Here is a 21,262-nt window from a genome sequence, read left to right on the forward strand (position 1 = left end):
GGGCGAACGTGCTGCCGCCGGGTGTGGACCGGCCGTTCGACGAACCTGGGCTCGTGACTCTGAACCCCGCCCGCGGAGTTGTCGGGATCCCCGAGTCCCTGGAGTGACATTGGGCTGGCACTGTTTCCGCTCCGCGGCCGCATGAGGGGGAAGTGGCCAGCGCTGACTCCTTGCCTGGGGATTGAGGCTTAGGTGCTCTGGCACCAGGGGGTGGTCAGCTCTTCTCTCTTGCAGTCCTGGCCTCTGTCGTTCGTGAGCTACATGCACTGAAGCGTTCCGAAGTCACTTGTGATGTCTAGAGCAGTGGAGAATTGAGCCCATCGTACGGTTTCACCAGAGAAGGAAACCGAATAAGGTGTTCGCGGTCCCCGGAAAGTGAGACTTTTAATTAAGGGATCTGATCATCTCTGGACGTTTCTTGAGTTTTTACAACACGGTCAGTTGTCATTCGCCATTGTGGGGGCGACATGATGACTGTAGAGAGATGCAGTAGAATAGGTGTTTGGAAACAAGATTACTGTGGGTGGGGGGTTGAAGAAGGGAGGAAACTGTGGCAACACTATTTCAGAGAGACTCGTTGTGAAGGGAGTAGTAGGTGGGATATAGTTTCTTTGAGAAATCTGCATGGTATTGTTACAGGGGGACACTGCTTCAGGCTGTAGGGGAGACTGCACAGTCTATTCTGTCTAGATGACACCTTAGATTATTTGAGTCTAAGGAAACCACTTTTAAACTGGTAAGCTGCAGATAGCTGGTGTCAGTGATGAGTAGTTTCTAACCATAGACCAGCCGATTTTTAGAGGTTCCTTGCAAGCATTACCTCCATGCACTGCCATTTCAATATTTCTAGTGGATCATGGGCCCGATTTTAAGATCCCCATTATCACCATTTAGAATGTGCTCAACTTTAGGATCCCCTGCTTCCCTTGCAACTTCAATAGAATCTTGAACACATGGTCATTTTTACATTTGAGTTATTTTACATTAACAAAATATTTCTCTTAACATTATTAATTATGGGAACGGACAACAAATGAAAAATACAATTTTAGTAGGAGTTGGTATAAGAGTAACTGTGATTGAGTGTTCATATAATGGATTTTTAAAATTTCCCATGCAGTATTTCAAGAGTGCAACATTGGTTCCTTCATTATGTTTCAAATTGCTCAGTAGCCTACAATTGAAACATAATGGGAAACTTTAACATGGAGGTGGTACTAACTCATCACCTCAACTTGTGCTTTTGATGTTCTTGAATGAGGTTAAATTTGACAGGGCCATTGACACAGCTTAGAAATATTTTTTGTGGCAAAGTAATACCTGTTATTCCCATTTTTGTTTTGTTTTGTTTTTTAAGATTTATTATTTATGCATACAGAACTGGGGTACAGGCCAGAGTCGCAGTGGCGGTGAGAGAATTCACCAGAGACAGGGTGGGGAGCAGAACTGGCAAAGTGAATGAGTACACTGCTGAGGGGCACAGCGGGCGAGACAGGGGAGGTCTGCTATGACCTCCCAGGCCAGGGGGATCAAACTCCACGGAAGCGGCCACAGCCAGCTTAGCAGTGTTGCACTTTAACCCAGGGAGGGCCCATATTCCCAGTTTGGCTTGCCTCGATTTCACTTACCCAGCGTCAACTGCAGTCCAGAAATACGTGCGTCAAACTGTTTTGATGGAGACCACGTTCACATAACTTTTAGTACAGCATATTGTTGCAATAGTTATTTCCTTATTACTTGTTGATGTCTTATTATACCTAAGGTATGCATTAAATTTTACCACAGGTATGTATGCATAGGCAAAACATAATATGCATAGACTTTCACTATCTGTGGTTTCAGGCATCCCCCTAGGGGTCTTGGAATTGTGTCCTACCCCCCCCACCCCCCAGAATACAGTAATTGTGTGTTTTTAATATATATTTGACCATTTCACTTTGTTTTTCCATCTGAGCAACTTTGTTAAAAATGTCATTCTATTTCAATGGGATGATTTCTTAAATATAGCAGATTTGGTGTTGGAAAGGGGGGATTGAACACAAATAGCTCATTACCCTGAACTCGATTTTTTTTTTTTTTTTAAATACCAAGACGTAGAGAATGGCAAACCTGTACTTGAAGCCAAAAAACACCTGAGCGGGTCTGTTAGTACTTTGCCCTGGGCAGTTTAATCAGCATAGCATTTTGGAGAACAAGTAAACAGATTCCAAGGGTTTGCTTTTCTCTTTCCAGTGCCACCATTTCCTTGTTGTGTGTACAAAACTACTTGTGTTTTGAGACTGTTATCTAGGCTGTTCTGACTGATTCTGCCCAGTCCTGTCAGTGAAAATTTAATTTCTCTAGCCTGCTCAGTCATTCACATAAAGCAATGTTTGGAGCACTTCTGAAACTAGAAGATGGCGAGAGACTTGTTTTTAAAAACTGGGGACTTAAACTAAAGGAAGACAAGATTTCAGAAGAAGGAAATCCGGCCGGCTCACATGCAGTTTAATTATGAGGGCTAGAAGGGCCTTCTTCCCTGCTCTTTGCATCCCAGAAGATACTGACCAAGACCTTATCAGTAGTAGTAAGGCCAAGGAAATGGATCTAACCCATTGTGGAATCTCCTGTGCATCCCAAGTAGACTTTTTGATCCTGAGGCAAAAAATCTTGCTTTTTGACTAAGGCTTAGTATTTGCTTATTAAACTGTTACTACTCAGTGGATTTACAGTGGATTCTGGCTCCTTTCTAACGTTGCCCTAAGTTCTAGTTACCCCTGTCGATGACAGGGCCTTCCCTTCTCCCTCCCATATACCCTGCTTGCTGTCATTCCATCGCTGGGGTTCTTAATCTGTGTCTACATTCCTCTGAAATTTATTTCCAAGTTCCTCTTAGAGAGAGCTCAGTATGCAGATTTTGGGTGGAGAGGGCCTTTTAACTTGCTATTCTCAGAGGAGTCTGTGACCCCAAGAATGGTAAGAACCTTTGTTACTTCAAATATCAGGAGTCAGATTTTCCTATCTGTCTGGATTTTGCTACTGCATTTGACTTATTTTCAGTGTCTTGGGAAAGGAGAGTTTTCTTTTTCCTTTTTTTTGGCTATAAAAGCCAGTTTCTGCTTAGAGATGGAGCTGAAAAATATTTTGTTAACTGCCTATTACTTTCCATAAGACTCCAGCTTGCCCTGCAATAGGAGTTCTAAGTGTACTTGTCACTCATTGAACACCCACTACCTTGTGGTCACAGTGACTTTATAGGGTCTGGGAAGAAGATCCAACAAATTCTGCTGAGGAGATGTGCGTGGAGATAGAGGGGAGCCAGCCAGGTGTGCCCAGAGGAGAGGCCTCAAGGAGGAAAAGGTCAAAGGCTAATACAGCTGCTGTGCTATCACCTTTGTATTTGACACCTGCAGAGTCAAATGCAAATGACCTTGAAAGAGTAGTTTAGATGGAAGTCAAGTGGCAGTAGGTTGAGCTCATGGAGGAAGAGGACTTAAAGCTGCAAAACATACTACTCTTCAACATGTAAGTGGGGAGAAGAGGAATTTTCTAGTATTGGAAGGAGAAGTGGGACAGAAGAATTTTTGAGACCAGAATTGAGGCAAAGGGAATTTGAAGATACAGTGACGGGAGAGCTGATGTGATCACATTCTCCCGCAGGGGCGCTCGTCAAGTGGGATAAAATGCTGCAGGAAGGTGGCATGGCAGGCATGAAAGTATGGAGCACACCATAAAGCCATTTCAAGTTGGGAGGACGGAGAAAGGTGGGTTTCTCAAGCTGGAGGGAAGTTAATGGAATGTGAGCTATGACCTGTTCTAGAAGCAGCAGGAGCCAGGCAGTGAGGCAGGGTGTAGTGGGATGACATGGGGTTTAGGCTGCCCTGTCTTCCGCTCACATCATAGCTGTGAATTCCTAGTTATGTTCCCTTGAGCTGAGATCTGCCCCGTGGGTCTTATGCCCACGCTGTAAAGTAGGAGTGCCAGTGCCTCTGTGGGACTGCGGCAGCTGCCCCTCCTTGTTCTTTGTAGCATGCCCGTGAAGGACTTCCGCTGTATTTACCCTTGGCTGTTTGTGGGCCTGTCTCTTCCGTTGGCCTGTGGGCACCTAGGAACTAGCCCGTGACTGCCTGGGGCATAGTAGGCGAATGAGAAATGGGTCTTTCTCCTCTCACAGTCCCTGGTAGGAAGTCAGCAGGGACTGCGTGGGCCTCGTGAGTTGCGGTCCTGATGGCAGCTGGTGTTGAAGTCATCTGATCCCGAGCTGGACCTGCAGGGTCCACTTTGTGGTGATTCATTCACTGGCAGTCCATGTTGGTCGTTATCAGGAACTCTCATTTTTGTCATTACGGGGGTCTTTCCATGGGCTGCTGGTGTCCTCAGGTCACAGGAGTACTTGGGGAGCTCACTTTCCCAGAGCTAGCAGTCCAAGGGAGGGAGGTGCAAAAGCCACACACAGTATCTTTCATGATTCAGCGTTGGAAGTCACTGTCTGTCATGGAAGTCACACTGTCATTTCCAAAATACCTGGTTGATAACATAGTCATGTTGGAGTCAGCTACACAGGGCGTTAATATCAGGAGGCAGGTGTCATTGCAGGACATTTTGTCTGCCGCAGATGCTGTGTGGGATGGTGTGGAAAGTCAGCCAAGGATGATCACAACAGCCTCTGATGGAGGGCTGGGTGACACAGGAAGATCACACTCCTAGTAGCGCAGGAACAGAGTCAGAGAAAACAGATGTCGGTGTTAGGGATTAACAGGCCATTGCAGGGAAGACACTCATACAGGAGGATGTGTCTTAATTCAGCAGCTCGTGTTCCGTTTGTTTGGTGCTTGTTGGAGACTTAACAGTGAGTGTTTGAGTCGTGCCACGCGTGAAGACGTAGCTCTATCTCAGCAGCGGTGCCAGTGAAAAACTGGAAGTTTTTATTGTGCTTTGCACCGAGTGCTCTGCTATTCAATTTAATATAGATAATGCCATTTAATGGCAGGAGTCCTGGGGGCTTAATACCCCAATTTTCGGAATCAGGAAACTGTCTTCAAGTCAAGAATAACGTAATTACTAGGTGAGAGAGCCCCCCCACCCCTACCCCCTGCCATTGCCACCCATTATTTTGGGGGTATTTTTCAAGTGTAATTTACTTGGCTGTGACTGCTAGTTAGAAAGCAGCCAAGTGTGCACAAGTGTGTTCCCAAAGTTGGCATTTAGGTCTGAAAGTTAGAAATGAAACTTGTGTTTGATGAAAATGCTTAGATTGCGGTTAAGAAGTTTGGGCATGACTCGTGGCTCTCAAATGTATGTGAATGAGCTTTTGAAACTGAATTCCTGAAAAGTGTCACTCTGTTGAGCTTGAGGCAGTTCACTCGTGGAAAATGAGTGGTGTCCACTTGTCCTCTAGCTCGTCCAGTCAAATCTGAATGCTGTGAACAGATCAGCAGAACTGGGTTGCCTTCAGTTTCAAAGGCGGGCCAGTTGGGTGAGCTCAGTAGATAGGATTAGTTTCTTTAAAGTAATATCACGTGAGGAATAATCCCCTCCAACAGTTTTATCATGGTATAGTCTCCAAAGTCTTTCTGAAATGGTTCTAGAAATGACCACATTTCCTGCCCCATGGTGTTGGAACAGGTGCCAGTATGCTGTGTCAGACCTGGGGCCAGGCGGGTAGAGCCCCTACTGCTCAGCCAGAAGCACCAGGGAAGCAGGTGTAGGCCGGCCGCTGGTCACTGTGGCGCCCACCCTGCCTTATATCCTCTTCAAGGGTCCTACCCCAGAGGCCTGATTGGATCATTTCCTCAGTCCTAAGCAGCTGGTTGGTCCTGTCGGCCCTCATCAGCTCCCTTCCATGCCCAGTTCACACTATTAGCGCAAGGCCTGGCCTTGCGGGACAGCTGGGAAGCTTGCATGGGATCAGGCCATTGAGCTCAAACCTGCTGCGTCCTTTTGTGATCCTGACTCAGCTGTAAAAGGGAAAAGCGCCCCCGCCCAGGCTGGCGTGTGCTGGCTCTGGGTTGGAGGGCTGGCTCTGGTTACCTCTGAATCTGACTTCTCGTCCACTTCTCTGTCCTTTCGCAAGCCGTGTTGACCTGTCTTCTATATGGCCCTGAAGTAACCGTTTCCCACCATCGCCCCGAGCCGGCTGTAGTACTCTCCACCCTCACGCTTGCCATTGCTGGATTTTACTGTGACCAGTTATCTCTTCAAATGTTTCTTAGCCTCTCATAGCTTCCCCCCATATTTTGAGTAAGACCTAAACTTCTTACCACAACTTGTGGCATCATCTGGACTTCCCTTCTCTTGCAGCCTCCTCACCAACTGTTCCTTCACCCTCTTTTATCCACTAACTTGTTTGTGACTAACATATGAACCCGAATCAGCCAAATCTGATTTCTTCACTCTTTCTGGAAATGGAACGAACTCCTTCCTGGCCTTTCTGCTTTCAACTTTTCTTCCCCTTTCTCTTGGCTCCAGAAAGTCACGTGGCTTGCTCTCCTTTTATTTTGCTCTCTTCTTAGATGCCCTATGTCATTCTTGCCTCCAGTTGTTCTGTTACTTACCTGTTAGCTTACGTGCGTGTTTATTTGTCATGTCTCTCCAGGAAATGTAGACTGTGTAACGTCAGGAACTAGATCTGTCTTATTCACTGTGTCACCCGGTGCCTAGAACAGGACCTGGCCACAAAATAGTTGCTTACAGAGATTTCTGGAATGATTGGATTTGTCATTTTACTGAGCTGCTGTCTGACTCACTGCAATGAAGCATCTTTCTCTCATGTTAAATTTCCTGACTTCTCTGAGTGCTTGACAGACCTGCGTGTCATCCCCGTCTTCTGACTTCTACACTTGTGTCTAAGAGCCTCCTACCCCACCAGTCTCTCATTCACCTTCGCCTGGTGTCAAGTCCTGTTAACGTTTCCTTTGTTTCTGGCTTTCATACCACTCTACTTACTTCAAACCTCATTGCTTTTCACTACTTGATTGCAGTCACCTCTCTGCTCCTTGTTTGTCTTCCTCCATACAGCGTCCAGATGATCACAAGACTGAACTCTTTAAATGGTACTTAATGCTTACCTTTGTATCTCTTGAAGCACCTAGTGCTTTGCCCTCCTGAGCAGACGTTCATAGTGAACGAAGGGTCCTGTGTTTCTGGACAGTAGAGGAGATGGGCCATGTGATTTTAGTGGCTATAATTCTTTGGAAAGAATTTGTGCTTAAATGACCCTTCTTTCTTCCTGTTTCAGAATAGCTGGCACAGGAAGCAATTCTTTGTTGTGCAATGACTTTTATGGACTATTTAAGTAAGTGTAGTCAGATGTTGTACACTTCACAGTAGACTTTTGTATTTTGCTCTGATAGAAATAAAGTAGTATCTGTGCTTCTCGATGAAAGCAATTCTTTCTTTTCTTTTAGGCTAAAGTCTCCAGTGAATATTGCATTGCTGAGGCGTTTGGGAAAAGACCAGCTGAAGCGCCCAGTCCATGGATCCTTTGGGTGCACCTTCCCAATTTGTGGATGTGGACACACTGCCAAGCTGGGGTGACTCATGTGAAGACGAGTTAAATGCTTCCGGTACTGCAGCCGAAACACTTCAGGAAGACACTACTAGATCACCTTTTCTTTATAATAAGGACATTAATGGAAAAGTGGTTCTTTGGTAATTCTCTGACTAACTCATATGATACAAAGCTGTCTCACAGTTGCTAAATTCTTTGTTTCTCCTCATTTTTATAAGCTTTTGGGGGGTGGTAAGCCTGCATATTGTTGGAATGTTGCTCTGTGTTATGCGAATGCTGTTTTGTTGAGGTCTAATTGCCATACAGTAGACTGTACATATTAAAAGCATTCAGTTCGGTAAATTTTAACATATATTAACCCACGAACCCATCAATCATCACAATCAAGTTAATGAGTATCATCTTCAAAGGTTGTGTTTTAAGTCCCTTTATAATTTCTCTTCTGTCCTCCCTCCACATCCCCAAAATAACCATCGCTCTTTCTGTCACTATAGATCAGTTTGCATTTTCTAGAGTTTTCTACAAAAAGAAAATTGTAATACATTTTTTTTTTAATCTGGCCTCTCCTGTTCATCATAACTACTTGAATGTTCATTTAGGTGGTTACATGTGTTTCTAGCACATTTCCTTTTTATAAAAGCTCTAATGAAATATAATTCTCATGTAACTCAGAAGTTTAAAGTGTACACGCCACCAGTTTGTAGTATATACACAGATTTGTTTAGCCATCCCCACAGTCCATTATAGAACACTTTCATTAACTCACTCCTGTGCTCTTTAGCAGCCTCTCCCGTTCTTCCCCACCTTCCTAGCTCTAACCATCTACTGTCTACTTTCTGTCTCTCTAGATTTACATATTCTGGACATATCAAAAGGAATCAATTGAGACAGCATACAAATCAGTACTTCACTCCTTTGAAGGCCAATTAATATTTATTGCATGGATATACCACAGTTAATTTCTCAGTTCATGAGTTGATATATATTGGGTTGTTTCCACTTATTATCTATACTAATGTTGCCATGCTTAACTCTAAGCATTATTCTGTGACAGTGAAGATGAACTAGAAAAGAAGGAACAACATGATTTACTGAGAGAGAGCAGTGTTTTTAAGGATCTATGTGAGATGCCAGATCCATTTTTCTGAATCAGGAACTATTTTTCTTTGTTGCTTAGCTTGGAATTTAGCAAAAGCATGTGACTGGAACAAGGATAGAATGTTTCAACAGAATTAGAAACCAGTTTTCCTATCTCTCTTCTCTTCCCGACACTTACTATCGATTGGCTGGTTGTTTCCCTAGGAAGGGAGATGTGGCGTTACTGAACTGTACAGCCATTGTGAACACCAGCAATGAAAGTCTCACGGATAAGAATCCCGTGTCTGAAAGTATCTTCATGCTTGCAGGACCTGATTTGAAGGAAGACCTCCAGAAACTTAAAGGTGAGTGAATTTTCTTAGGTATGTTATTGCATGCTTATTTAGGAAAGATTTATTTTGATATCTTCTACCTGCAGAAGCCTGTTAGGCATTTGGAGAAGATATGCTGATGTAGCTGCTTTATGCTGTTAAAACTGAGTAAAAACAACCTTTGAAGACCCCACAACACATAAGTAAAACACTTGTGTTGAGTTCCCAGAGTTTAAGGTCGCAATTAGCTCTTTGGTAGCATTTCCTGGCTTTAATTTCTCGAAGTTATAACCTTTATAAAAGATACTCTTCATCCAAGCTGAAAAGCTGTCATCATGATTTGACATTGGTAGAGAAGTTTTTTTATACCTCCTGGACGTCGGGTAATGCCCTTCTCAGATGAAATTTACTTGTATATAAAATTAAACTTGCATCACAAGAACGTACTGCCTTTTTTTTTTTTAACTAAACTATTCTTTTTTGGAAATGGGGACAGCTGAAGACCTGTTAGTTCATAATCTTGTTTACTTATTTGCTTTCATTTTCTTAAATTACCACCGGACAGCCAGCCCATCTTTTGGTATTGCTATTTGAGCCCAAATGGGCCATTGTGAAATTCAGTTATCCCACTTTATAGAAAAAAGTTTGTAAAATAGAGCAATGTTTGTTAAAATGTAGGTAGTAAATCTCATCTATATAAAAGTCTTAATTTCTTTGTCCCAACTAACTACGTAATACAACCGATTTCTAACTTAAAAAAAAAAAGTTACTAGGATTTGAACAGGAATACTTGAAAGTAAGGACAGACAGAGAATTGCATTAACTCATGACAAAAGTTAATTTTGTAAGGGCACAAGGAGAAAAACCCTTCATTAAGTGGAAAACATGACAGCGTGAAGAACATGAAGAAAATAGAAAATGTACTGGAAATAACGCTGAGAAGTGCTTTGGGAAACTGATCTTGGAAAATTTGTCATGGGTGTGTGTGTCTGTGTATGAGAGAGACAGAAGTAATGGGTAAAAAAATAAAATAAAATTTAATATAGACATAGAAATATAACCTCAACAATTAGCAGCATTTTTTAAGCATCTTTAAGCTTATCATAAACCTGCCCTCTATTAGTTGTGTAACTTAAGACCAGTTACTTCACCTCTGTGCCTGAGTTTCCTGAGCTCTAAAATGGGAGTGGCAATAATAATCCCTGTCTCAATTCCTGACACACAAAAAGTGCTCACTGTGTATTCGGGGATAGATAAAATTAATATCATACAGGCAAAATTAAATGATGAATATTAAGTTCTAGGCACTTCCTAAGTGTTCATTCATTATTATTGCTGGTGTTAGCTTCAAAGCTCAGCTGCATTGTTTAATGACTCAGTGCCAGCCCAGAGAGAGATTATTTGTGATGCATTGAAGGGCTAAATTCTTAATCCTGCCCCCTGTTACATTTTTAATAACTTAGTAAATGATTACAGAGTATGACTCACCAAATGTAAAAAGGACAGAAAGGTTGAAGGAATAGCAGAAGACATTGGATTTTTAAATACCTAAAGATTTTTAAATGTCTTAATTGACTGGATATATGAGCCAAAAAAAAAAAACAAAAAAAAAACAACTGACAATAATGAATATAAATGTCTTGCTGGAAGATTAAAATGTTAATTACCTAAGTTCAGTATGGGGAGGCCCAGTTTAACAACCCTTCTTTATTTCCTATAAGACTGCATTTGCTCTCTTACTAAATGATATTATTATCCACTCCACTTTTAATGCAAAAAAAAAGAGCCTCTGCATTCACACTTCCATCCTCACAACCCCACCCAAGGCCCCGACTGTATTCTGAGCCTCTGCTGCCGCCGGCGCGCGCCTGTGCGCTCCACCACCCTGCCTGTTCCGTGGCCACAGTCTCCCTCCCCCCGTCTCCCTGCACCCTTCTTATTTTCTTAAATATGTTTTCTGCATAGTGTTTGCTTTTTAAATTGTCAGATCCCTTGCTATTCCTCCTCTACTAAAAACCCTTAAGTGACTGCCTATTATACACTGACAGAAATAAAATCCAAATCCTTCCACTGGTCTCTGAGGGTGTGAAGATCACACCTCACTCACCCCCAGGCTCCTCCCACATCCCCTTCGCCCCTCCTCACCATCCTTGAGCCAAACTGATGAAGCTCCTTTTCAGGTTCCTTGGATAATGGCTCTTTCTCAGTTCTTGTTACTTACACTAAGTCTTTGCTACCTCATGTCTTCCTCAAACTGCAGTTTCCTTTTATTTCAGAACAGATCGATCCCACCATGACATAGGTGCCCAGCTCGCTGTTCTATTTTGTGACCTTGTCACGATTGGGATTTCATAAGTGATCTGATGATGCTGTCTGCATTAAACTTAAACTCCTTGAGGGCAGGGATCCGGGTCTCTTTCCCTCCACATGCCCAGTACACGTAGTGAAGACATCCTTGAAGTAGCGGATAAATAAGTAAATAGAAATTCCCTGGAATTTTAATTGAATAGTTGTGGAGATGGTAATTTGTCGTTTTAACCAGAGCTTGATTTTATTCGATGCCATCCAAAAGTACATCATGATTCAAGGTAACTTACAATGATACACATTTTTAAGTAGGCTGTTCTATCTATAAAATGTTCTAAGTATCTTGGTAACTACTGAGATGTATCATAGATAAAGGAAAAGATATTAAAGTTACCAGTACACAGGAAATAAATCAAAAAGAAAGAAAGAAAGAAAAGAGCTTAACAGGCACTTAAAATTAACAAAATGACAGTGGTAAGTCTTTGCTGAGTAGTAATTACTTTAAACATCTGACTCAATATCATATAACCAGAAGATATTTTAAGTAAATAAATGGATTAAAAGAACAAATATAAAATATGTTGCCTTCAAGAGGCTAGCTTTGGCTTTAAGGACATCCATATACTATGTAAACAGATAGTGAAAGAGACTTCATATAATAGAAACTAAAAGACAACAGGGTAAGCTTACATCTTATAAAACATATTTTTAGTCAGAATCAGTTTGTAAGATACAAACTTTGTAAGATACAAAGTTGGTCACTGTACAGGGAAAAACAGTTGAGTCGCCGTTGGGATATAATAGTACATATATGTGTACCCAACGCTGAAGCACTTAAATATTAACACAAAGATTAAATGAACTAAAGGGAAAAATGAAGAATATAATAATAGTATGGGGATTAAATACCCCATTTTGTGTATGAGAAAGAACATCTGGCTTGATGTAGTCTTACTTTTTGATTTTTGCTTTTGTTGTCTGTGCAAATGCTGCCCTATCCAAAAAAAAAGTCATCACCAAGACCAACACTAAGGAACTTTTTCTCCCATGGTCTCAAAACTTTATGGCGTCATGTCTGTATTTTCATCTTTAATACATTTCACCTTAAATGGGGTCCAATTTCATTCTTTTTGCATGTGGACATCTACTTTTCCCAGCAGTATTTATTGAAAAGACAGCCTTTTCCCATTAAGTATTCTTAGCTCCCTTCTCAAATGTTAGCCTGCCCTATATGTGAGGGTTCATTTCCAGGCTACTAGCTCTGCTCCTTATGACAGTGTTTTAGGGTTCATGCCAATATCACACTGCTGTGGTTACTATTGTTTTGTAGTATAGCTTGGAGTGAGGAAGTATATTACATCTCACGTTGCTGTCTTTATTTTATTATTTCTTTGGTTACTCAAGACACTTGGTGGTTCCATATGAAAAGTGGCTGGAATAAGGGGAACCATAAAGGGGTAGGTAACAGGGAGGGACAAGGAAAGAGCAGGTAGGGGGCACAGGGTCTGTGGTGGTGGACTATGGGTTCTTTGGCATGGGTACACTATGGCCACAATGCCTGAAGACTCTGGCACTTTGGAGGTGGGCGTAGTATGGCAGCATACATCTAAAGAGATGTGACTCTGTACCCCGAATTATATAGTGTTATAAATCACTGTTACCATAGTAAAAATGCTATAATTTAAGAAACCTTTACAAGATAAATAAAAAAGTCAGAATTTTATGCCAAAATGTATGCCATTAGTAAACAAGCTTTTCCCTTCTGTGCCTTGACCCTGTTCGCCAGGGACAAATGCTTGTTCAAGCCTTTAAATTCTTATCTTGTTTACATTCTATTTACAGATAGTGGGCTAAGACTAGTATGTGGTTTTCTCATCTGTTGACTTCTAATTGCGGAAGTTAAAGATTAAACTCTTTTATATATTCATTCTCTTACATAGAACACATTTTCTTCCCGTTTTACCACCTTCCCAAATTGGCGTGCCTTAAATTTTATTGAGTTAATATTCAACATTAACATTGTGATTATGTAAATATTGCTGGTAGCTGATTAAAAAAAGCAAGGTTTTTTTTTTTGTACACCTGTTTTCCTTTTAGGTTACTCATTGACTTAACTGGCTTCCTGTTTGTCACCAGTTCAGCGCTTTTCATCGTACGGCCGAGCCTTCTTTCAGTAAAGTCACCATGCCCCTGTTTACCTGTCAGCACCATTTTTGCCTTGCCAAGGGCCCTGGAGCCCTGCCTCCGCCCTCCCTGGGCTGTGCTCTGTGCCTCCTGCAGGTGCTGTCCTGGAGCTGGCTATAACCACCACCCTGGGGACCCCCCTTTTTCTAGTGAATGGGCCAAATCCCACCCCCTTCCTTTCCTGGGTCTCAGAGCTTCTTCTTTGATGCCATCCTGTATTTTTGTGCGTAAGATCTATAGGGAGAATTCTGAGAAGGGGAGAAAGAGACAAAAATCACTGAGATCGTTGACCTTCACGCTTGAGAGGTAGCTTGGTTGGAAATAGAATTCTAGGTTGTAAGAAATTTTCTAGATTTTTAAGGCTCTGCCCGTTACTGTTTTATTTTTATTATTTCTCTTGAAAAATCAGATATTGCTCTTGTTCTCCCTTTGTATGTTGCTGGTCGGGTCTCTGGAAGTTTTATAATCGCTCCTCTACTTCTGGTGTCACCCTAACTTCACAGTGACGTGCCTTGCTGCAGTTTGGGCATTTTGTGAACTCTGAGTGTAGAAACGCATGTCTTTCTTGTTTCTTTAACAGTTCACTCTCCTCTGTGTTCTTTACTTCCCTCTTTGTAGAAATCATACTGGATGTTGTACATTTTTATCTAATAACTGATTTTCATTTCTCTTAGGTCTTATTTTCCATCGTTTTGTTTTATATTACGTGAAATAGGTCTGTACTTTAACCTATTTATTTGACTTTTTATTTCTGCTGTCACATTTTTCACTTAGTTTTAGCAGCTATGTGAGTGCTGTTTTCTGTTTTCTTCCATCCCCTGTTAGAGGCTCCCCTTTCTTCCTGGTGGCCCTTGGACATCGGCTGCATTTACGAGGGAGGAACTGATTGTGTGCATGGGGAAGCGTTAACACCAGGCCGGTGCTGAAGCGGGTGACCGAGGAGGAGCCCCACTGGGGAGCAGTCCTTAGTCACCAGGTCCTTTGGTTTGAACCTGTTAGTTGCTTTGAAAGGAACCCAGAGCTGTAAGCAGTGCTGTTGAGTATGCACCTCAGTTGAATTCCTTCTTCTCAGTGTCCATGGGGTTTTGGTTCCTAGAGAATAAAACTCCTTCCTGGTGCTCTGATGACAGAGAAATCATCTTGCAGTGCCGGCTAAAGGAGAACTTACTGCAAATTTTAGTGTTTTGATAGAGGTTTAGCCTCCTTTTTCTAGTCCCACTTCACATCGCAGCCTTCGTAAGTACTGAGGGTCTCCAGGTGTTTTTTAAAAAAGATTTATTTACTTGTGCATAGAGAACTGGGGTACAGGACAGAGGTTCAGGGGTGGTGAGAGACTTCACCAGAGACAGAGTGGGGAGCAGAACAGACAGATCATTGAAGTCCACTGCTGAGGGGAGCAGCGGGCAGGTCAGGAGAGGTCTGCGCCCTGTGGGTCACCTCCGGGGCGGGGATCAAACTCATGCTGAAGTGGCTTTAGCTTCTCAGGGCTGTGCTTTAACCCGCTGCGCCACCAGGCGGGGCCCGAGGGCCTCCAGTTTTTAACGTTTCCAGTGTCACAGAACTAATAACAATAGGTGTTTGTATGCACTTTGCATGTTTAACTCCCTCAAGCCTGTGGCATAAATACCCCTGTGTCTCCGTCACAGGTGGAGGCAGGGGCAGGCCAAGCACCTGCTGGAGCCGCCACAGCAGGAGGCGGGTGGGCTTGGACTTGATCCAGTCTGCCTTGAGTCCCGCACTGCCTCCAGTGTCACTTCGTAGTAGTTACCACATTTCTGCGAGCAGTTAGGTTTCTCGGCTTTGCTTAAGTGGGGTACTTGCAGGCCCTTCTCATCCTCCCTTCTAGACTTTCCATGATGATAATGCTTACCTGTTTCAGTCTTTCTCATTCGGTCTCTTTTTTCCTACTGTGCTGACTTATTGTCATTTTAGGAAAAGATAGAAATGTTTATGTTCAAGCCATGATTTAAAATTTCTGAAATTTCTCCAAGTTCTAATCACTTTCTCTGTTACTTGCATGGTTATTTTGTTCCCTAACATCTCTATTGACTTTCCCAGGTTGCCGGACAGGTGAAGCAAAGTTGACGAAAGGCTTCAATCTGGCGGCCCGGTTCATCATTCACACCGTGGGCCCAAAATACAAGAGCCGCTATCGCACGGCTGCTGAGAGTTCCCTGTACAGCTGCTACCGGAACGTGCTGCAGCTGGCAAAGTACGGCCCTCTATGGCCAGGCTGGCGTGCCCTTCTTGGTGAAAGGTTCCCGTCTTAGAAAGAAACCTAGCTATCGAAGTTAGATTTTGAGGGATTAGGTCACTCGGGAGAACTTGCAGGTGAAGTTACTTACCTTCTGAAACTCAGCAGGAAAGAAGGGATGGACTTGAGTGACTGAGAATGAAACCTGTTCTCACCTAGTCTTTGCCTGAAACATTCTTTCCAAGTAGGACAAGTAACTGACATGTCAGCATAATGACTAAGTAGAGCAATCGGGTCGGCCTTTCGCTGACTTGCTGAAAGTGTGGGGAGGGGAAGCTGAGCTACTGTTTAAATCACTTGCATGTTGTTCTGTATGTGGTGAGTGTCGGTAGTTAATCTTCATGTTTGCGCTTTGATTGCAGAGAACAGTCAATGTCGTCTGTTGGATTCTGCGTCATTAATTCTGCAAAACGAGGTTATCCTTTAGAGGATGCGACGCACATCGCACTTCGTAAGTGACATGGGTGCCGGGCGCCAGTGGGCATCGCCCCTCCTGAGGAGAGGGGTGCTGGGCTGGTTTGGTTTTAAAAAACACGTTTCTGTCACTAGCTAACTAGAATTAACCAAAGAAAATTTGTTGATCTTGGTGCCATAGAGGGACTTTGTGTTGACAAGTCAGGCCATGGCTGTTTATTTACCTTATTGGGTTGACATATTTGAATAAAGACTTAGAATGGTCACCTGTTCAATTTGGAGGTGATGCCCAGCTGTGTAGCGTGGCCGTGTTTTGGGTATTTGATTAATTCATTATTCAGAGTAATTGTGGGAGTCTGCAACAATGAAGACCATACAGATTTTATTCTGATGTACTTGCGCATTGCTTAGCAGACTTTAAACATCCGCTTTCACCTGAGGTGTTTTTAGTATAGCATCCTAAATTAAGTTTGAAAAAGAAAACGGGCTCAGGCATTATGAGCCAGTTGTCATGTTGTGATACAAAAAGTATGAGCAGGACCTTGTCAGATTATATGCAGCTTCAGACAACGTGCAGCGTTTGCAGTGCTGGGTGTCATCTCACAAGACCCTGCCAAATGGAGTGAGATAGTCGGAGACATTAGTGGTATTTGTCCAGCATGCTTTTACCATATATGGTGTCCGTCTTCAGGTCTCTGGAGGACCCCCTTGCGGATTCATTCTGTGCTGCGCTTTAGAGCGGAGGTTCTGCAGCTCTCCGGGAGGTCGTCATAAAACTTTTCTGGGTGTCTAATGAGAGGAAGTTGTGCACCTTTCCCACAGAGGAATGTGTGTGTAGAATTGGCATGCGATTTCAGGAAGTCCACAGATCTTTATGAGGACTATGGAGAAGACCTCTAATGTGGAAGGCTCCTCTAAAACCAGTGACAAGAACGGAGATCTGGTTCCATGTGCTCTAGGCTGAAATTTGCAATAGAAATATTTCTTTTTTTTAATTGAGGTGACATTAGTCCAAAGACCATAGAGATTGAGGTGCGGTTGCTCACCTCAGCAGCTGTGAATTTCGTCACCCTCTATGCCCTCCCAGCAGGCTCAATAGAAAGGGATTTTCAATAAACGTAAAATAGAAAAGTACTTTTAAGTAAACTTCTTGTCATTGGGAACATTGATGCAGTGGCCAATGGCCATCTGTTGCAGAGTCAGAGAAAACATTACTCATTTGAAAGAAAAATACACAGTAAGGAGATACCCTTGACTGTCTCTGGAATTTACAGATAAGGAGCTGAAAGTTACATTATGAAAAAGTATGAAGCTATTTTAATGTAGAAAATGATTATTGTGTAGCATAGTATTTAAGGTGAGGGCGTATTCAGCCTGGAGTGGTCTTATCTAGTAGTTAGCCATTGCTAAACTAAGATTTCCGCTGCTCGAGGGCTCGATACCGGCGCTGTGACCACAGTGTAGGCGCAAGCACATGTTTCACCTGCGCCTCAGCTTCTTGAGAAACAGATCCCAGTGCTTCCATATGACGTGAAGTTTCTGCTCAAGAAATACATTTTCTAAAAGGGGATAAATTCCACTTCATTTCCTCAGTAGCCTTGTGGTGGTTGATGTAGGCTAGGTAGGATGGCGTCTGGCTTCCAAGCAGTGAGGCTCAGAAACCGCTCACGTACTCGGCTTCGGCTATCCAGTCAGGCCTCTCACCCCTGTCTGATACCAGGTTGCTCGTTAGTTTGAGCTACTTCATCGGGGAGCTACTAGACTTTAACTACCTGGCATGTATTGTAAATGGTGCTTGACCAAAGCAAAATTCCTGCTTTTGTGTAGTTCTTCCTGGCAAGAATTTTAATATTCTGATGCCTTCGCCCTGACCCTGTCATCTCTTAGCTTGAGCTTTGCCTTCTTGTGTCTCCACTAAAGTAATCGTATAGTTTAAAAAAAAAATTAAAGGCAGCATCATTTATAGACAAAGTTCTGAACAGGATGTCAGGCAGGTTGGCTTTTGACCCCAGTCCTGTCTGTCTGACTGTGAATGTGGCCCCAGATAAACCATTTGTTCCAATACCAAAGAGAGTCAGCTTTAAGGATTCACTGCAATAATAACAACAGAGGCCAGTAATAGATGTAAGTTGATGAGTGGTTTCTAGGAGCTTAATAGGCACAAAGGAAATAGAAACTTTAAAATGGGGAAGTTAAGTTATATTTTAGAAGGCCCTCTTTGGCTTACTGCACCTTAAATTTAGTAGCAAAATTGTCACAGCTCATTGAAAAAATGCATGTACAGACAACTGTTTAACTCACTAGAATACTTTCTGAACATTTGGGAAACAAATGACTTGTTTATTTTTGTAGCTTATGTGGGCCAAGAACAAATTTAATGATTGATTCCTTAGTACCAAAAGCTTTCTTAGCTATTAGGTGATTATCAAAGTTTATTTCCTTTGAAACTTAAGTAAGGTCTTGATAGATGTATCAAGACTATTTATCTTTTTCTTTCTTAGTTCTTACGCAGTTCACTTCTCCAGAGGAGGCCTAAAGAAACATCTGCATTGAAATAAATTTATCAGGTTATTTATTCATTCAGCAAAACCTTGAGTGAGTACTACGTGCTGGGCCCTATGCTATGTAGAAGAGACAGCAGTGTTGAGGAAAAAGACGATAATATTTGTTCTTTTTGAGTTTCCAGCTGGGAATTTTAATATCCTTGATGTCATTCTCTCCAGCTAGGGTTTTCCCTAAAAGTGAGACCATAACTTCTTGGTTGATTACTGAGAACAGCGCACAGATGAAACTTTGGGGAAACAGTCTACGTGGCTGAGCCAACTCACTGCAGCTGTGACGTCATCTCCTTTTTGCAGAAACAGTTTTCTTAATGAGTTCTGCTAAGAGAAGTCAGTTTGGTTATTTGTCTTCCAACAGCAACCCCCCAGTTAATGCTGGAAACTATTACGTATGGACGTTACAACTTGGTGCCAAAGCTAATAGAAGAAAATCCTTTTTTGAAAGTCTGTCTTTAGAAAAAATATTAAAACAGAATAGAGAAAAATGAAAAATGGATTTGTTCCCAGTAGAGGGGAAATTATGGGTATCTGTCCAGTCCTTCCACAGAAGGGGGTCACTGTGCTTGGCTCCCAGGGGACTGCAGTGAACGGGCAGGTGGTATGCAGAGGATGGTGATACTTTTGAATAGTTGCTGGCTGAGTAAAACTGCCTTGGCTTTCAAAATGCGCTGCCTAGCTGTAAAACGCTGAGAAGTTCACAAAAGACCGTCCAAGACTCTCAGAGGAGCACAAACAGGGGGTTCAGCCAAGAGGAGAGAGCTTTTTGCGGGGGTCGTGCAGAATGAGCGGGCCATGATGAGAGTGGCGTTTTCTAGCCAAAGGTCACTTACACAGGGAGACAACTTCGCAGCGAGAGCCTGTCTGAGCACAGGAAAGAGAGTGCTTGGCTCCAGCCTGCCCTGTGTGGAGGACGCCCTGGAGACCGGACTGAGGGCTGATGCCCCCCTCGGGACTGTGGGTGTCATCTACCAGCAGTGCAGAGCCAGGGGAAGCAGTTAGTAAGGAGGGTGACTCGGGCAGCAGTGACGTGAGGGGATTGGAAGGGAGAGCCTTGGAGAACAGCCGTTGCTAAAGACAAGAAGCATTGAGAATCAGCAGCTGAGGGTTGTCAGAGAGCAGCACAGAATGTAAAGGACGTGAGAACCTGTTGAAATGAAGGATGAGGAACAGGTGAAGTGCCAAAATGAGGAGAAGTCCCTGGCAGCAGATGAGTGAGCGGCAGGAGCCCTCTCTCTGCCTCGAGAATAAAGCTCATGGTGGGAAGAACCCTGGAGAATATTTTAGAAGGAGGGTGTGTGTGTTAGCACTAAGCTGGAAAGACCTCCAGTAAGTTACAAAGAGCCAGGAAGACTGAAAACTATTAGAACTTGTTCCTTAGAAATTGATGGGAGAATTAACCTCTGGTTTGGTGTTTGACAGCGACAGGCTGAGTGGGCAGCTGATCACTGAGTGAGTGGACAGGCACCTGTGCTGGGTCATTTGGGTCCAAGAGCAGGTACCTGAGAAGCCTGTACCGGAGAAGGGCGGACTGGCCAGTCAGCTCCTGTGACCAGACATTGCTAGATGCTGTCAGTAGAGCAGAAATCAAGTAAAGCTGCTTGCTTTGGGGTGCCCTCATCCTCGTGGGTGGGGCAGAGGGATGTGCTGTACAGAAACTAAGGTCTGGTGACGGGAAACAGCGGTACGGGCCTAGCAGGCGGGTCTGGCCGGCTTCCCTGCCAGCCGCGCCACCGGCAGAGAGCCGAGTGACGAGAGTGACCGTAGTGGACAGCAGCTGCGAAAGGTGGTCTTTTTTCTTTATACGTCGATAGCTTCTCATTTACTGAATAACTTTTCTATTCTTTTCCTTAGGCACTGTCAGGAGATTCCTAGAGATTCATGGGGAGTCGATTGAGAAAGTCGTATTTGCTGTCTCTGAACTGGAAGAGGTATTTTGCTGATTATGTCGTATTGCTTAAATGTTATTTTCGTTTGTGTTCGCTTTTGTCTCACAGTTGTTATTTACTGAATCGCCGGCAAGCAGCCCCTTTGCCGGAGGTCTTGGGGTGAGCCTCCCTTCAGGTGTGGGAAAGACCGTCTTAGCTGCTCAAGCAAGTCAGGAAGGGGCAGCTGGTTGAGGTCCGTCACTGCGGAACTGTTGTCACTTAGTGACACATTGCGGCGGAGCAGGACCGATGTGTTCCCTTGTTACCCTGCTAAGCATCACCTATGACCTCGGCAGCAAAACCAGAAAGCCACAGTGGGCGGCAAGGTTTGACATTTTGTCGGCCTGGAAAGAGACTGGGCAGCCCGGCCAGTGGCTGGCGTCCAGCCGGTCGTGAGGCTCCCGCCTTGTTGCGTGCCTTCGGTGTCGGGAGTCCAGTCAGTGTAGAGCGTCTCGGAAAACTGGCCTGTCTCCCCCCACCCCGGTTTATTAGGCTGCCTGCGTTATTTCCGTCATTGCGTCCCGGACACATTACCGTGTTCGCATACTTTTATACTCATGCGGCTCATGAGCCAGCCTGTAGAAAGAGGGGTGAGTTCTGGAGAGAGGAGGGGGGTGAAGACAAATTCTTTTCTCAGTGAGCTGAATTCGGAAGTCGTGGAGCCCCAGGGAGAGGTGAGCAGCGAGACATCGTGCGAGTCAGACTGAAGCTGAGCAGTG

At 43.6% G+C, this 21,262-nt stretch overlaps 1 protein-coding gene across 3 annotated transcripts in view; it reads left to right on the forward strand.

Annotated features, from left to right (window-relative positions):
• The first annotated feature begins 3,684 nt into the window (after positions 1–3,684).
• GDAP2 (ganglioside induced differentiation associated protein 2) overlaps positions 3,685–21,262 on the forward strand; it is a 41,556-nt gene continuing 23,978 nt past the window's right edge. The window contains exons 1-6 of one of the 3 annotated variants that reach the window (XM_004689597.2): positions 3,685–3,743; positions 7,386–7,629; positions 8,792–8,931; positions 15,448–15,601; positions 16,006–16,094; positions 20,470–20,546. In XM_004689597.2, coding sequence (XP_004689654.1) covers positions 7,454–7,629; positions 8,792–8,931; positions 15,448–15,601; positions 16,006–16,094; positions 20,470–20,546 — 636 coding nt within the window. In that variant the 5' untranslated portion in view covers positions 3,685–3,743; positions 7,386–7,453. Of the gene's footprint in view, positions 3,744–7,215; positions 7,274–7,385; positions 7,630–8,791; positions 8,932–15,447; positions 15,602–16,005; positions 16,095–20,469; positions 20,547–21,262 lie in introns of those variants that run through there. The other 2 variants (XM_012730200.1, XM_012730201.1) reach the window with 2 other exon arrangements.

The sequence above is a fragment of the Condylura cristata genome, unplaced genomic scaffold, assembly GCF_000260355.1.
Source record: "Condylura cristata isolate star-nosed mole 26May11 unplaced genomic scaffold, ConCri1.0 scaffold00026, whole genome shotgun sequence".
In the NCBI taxonomy this organism is placed as follows: domain Eukaryota; kingdom Metazoa; phylum Chordata; class Mammalia; order Eulipotyphla; family Talpidae; genus Condylura; species Condylura cristata.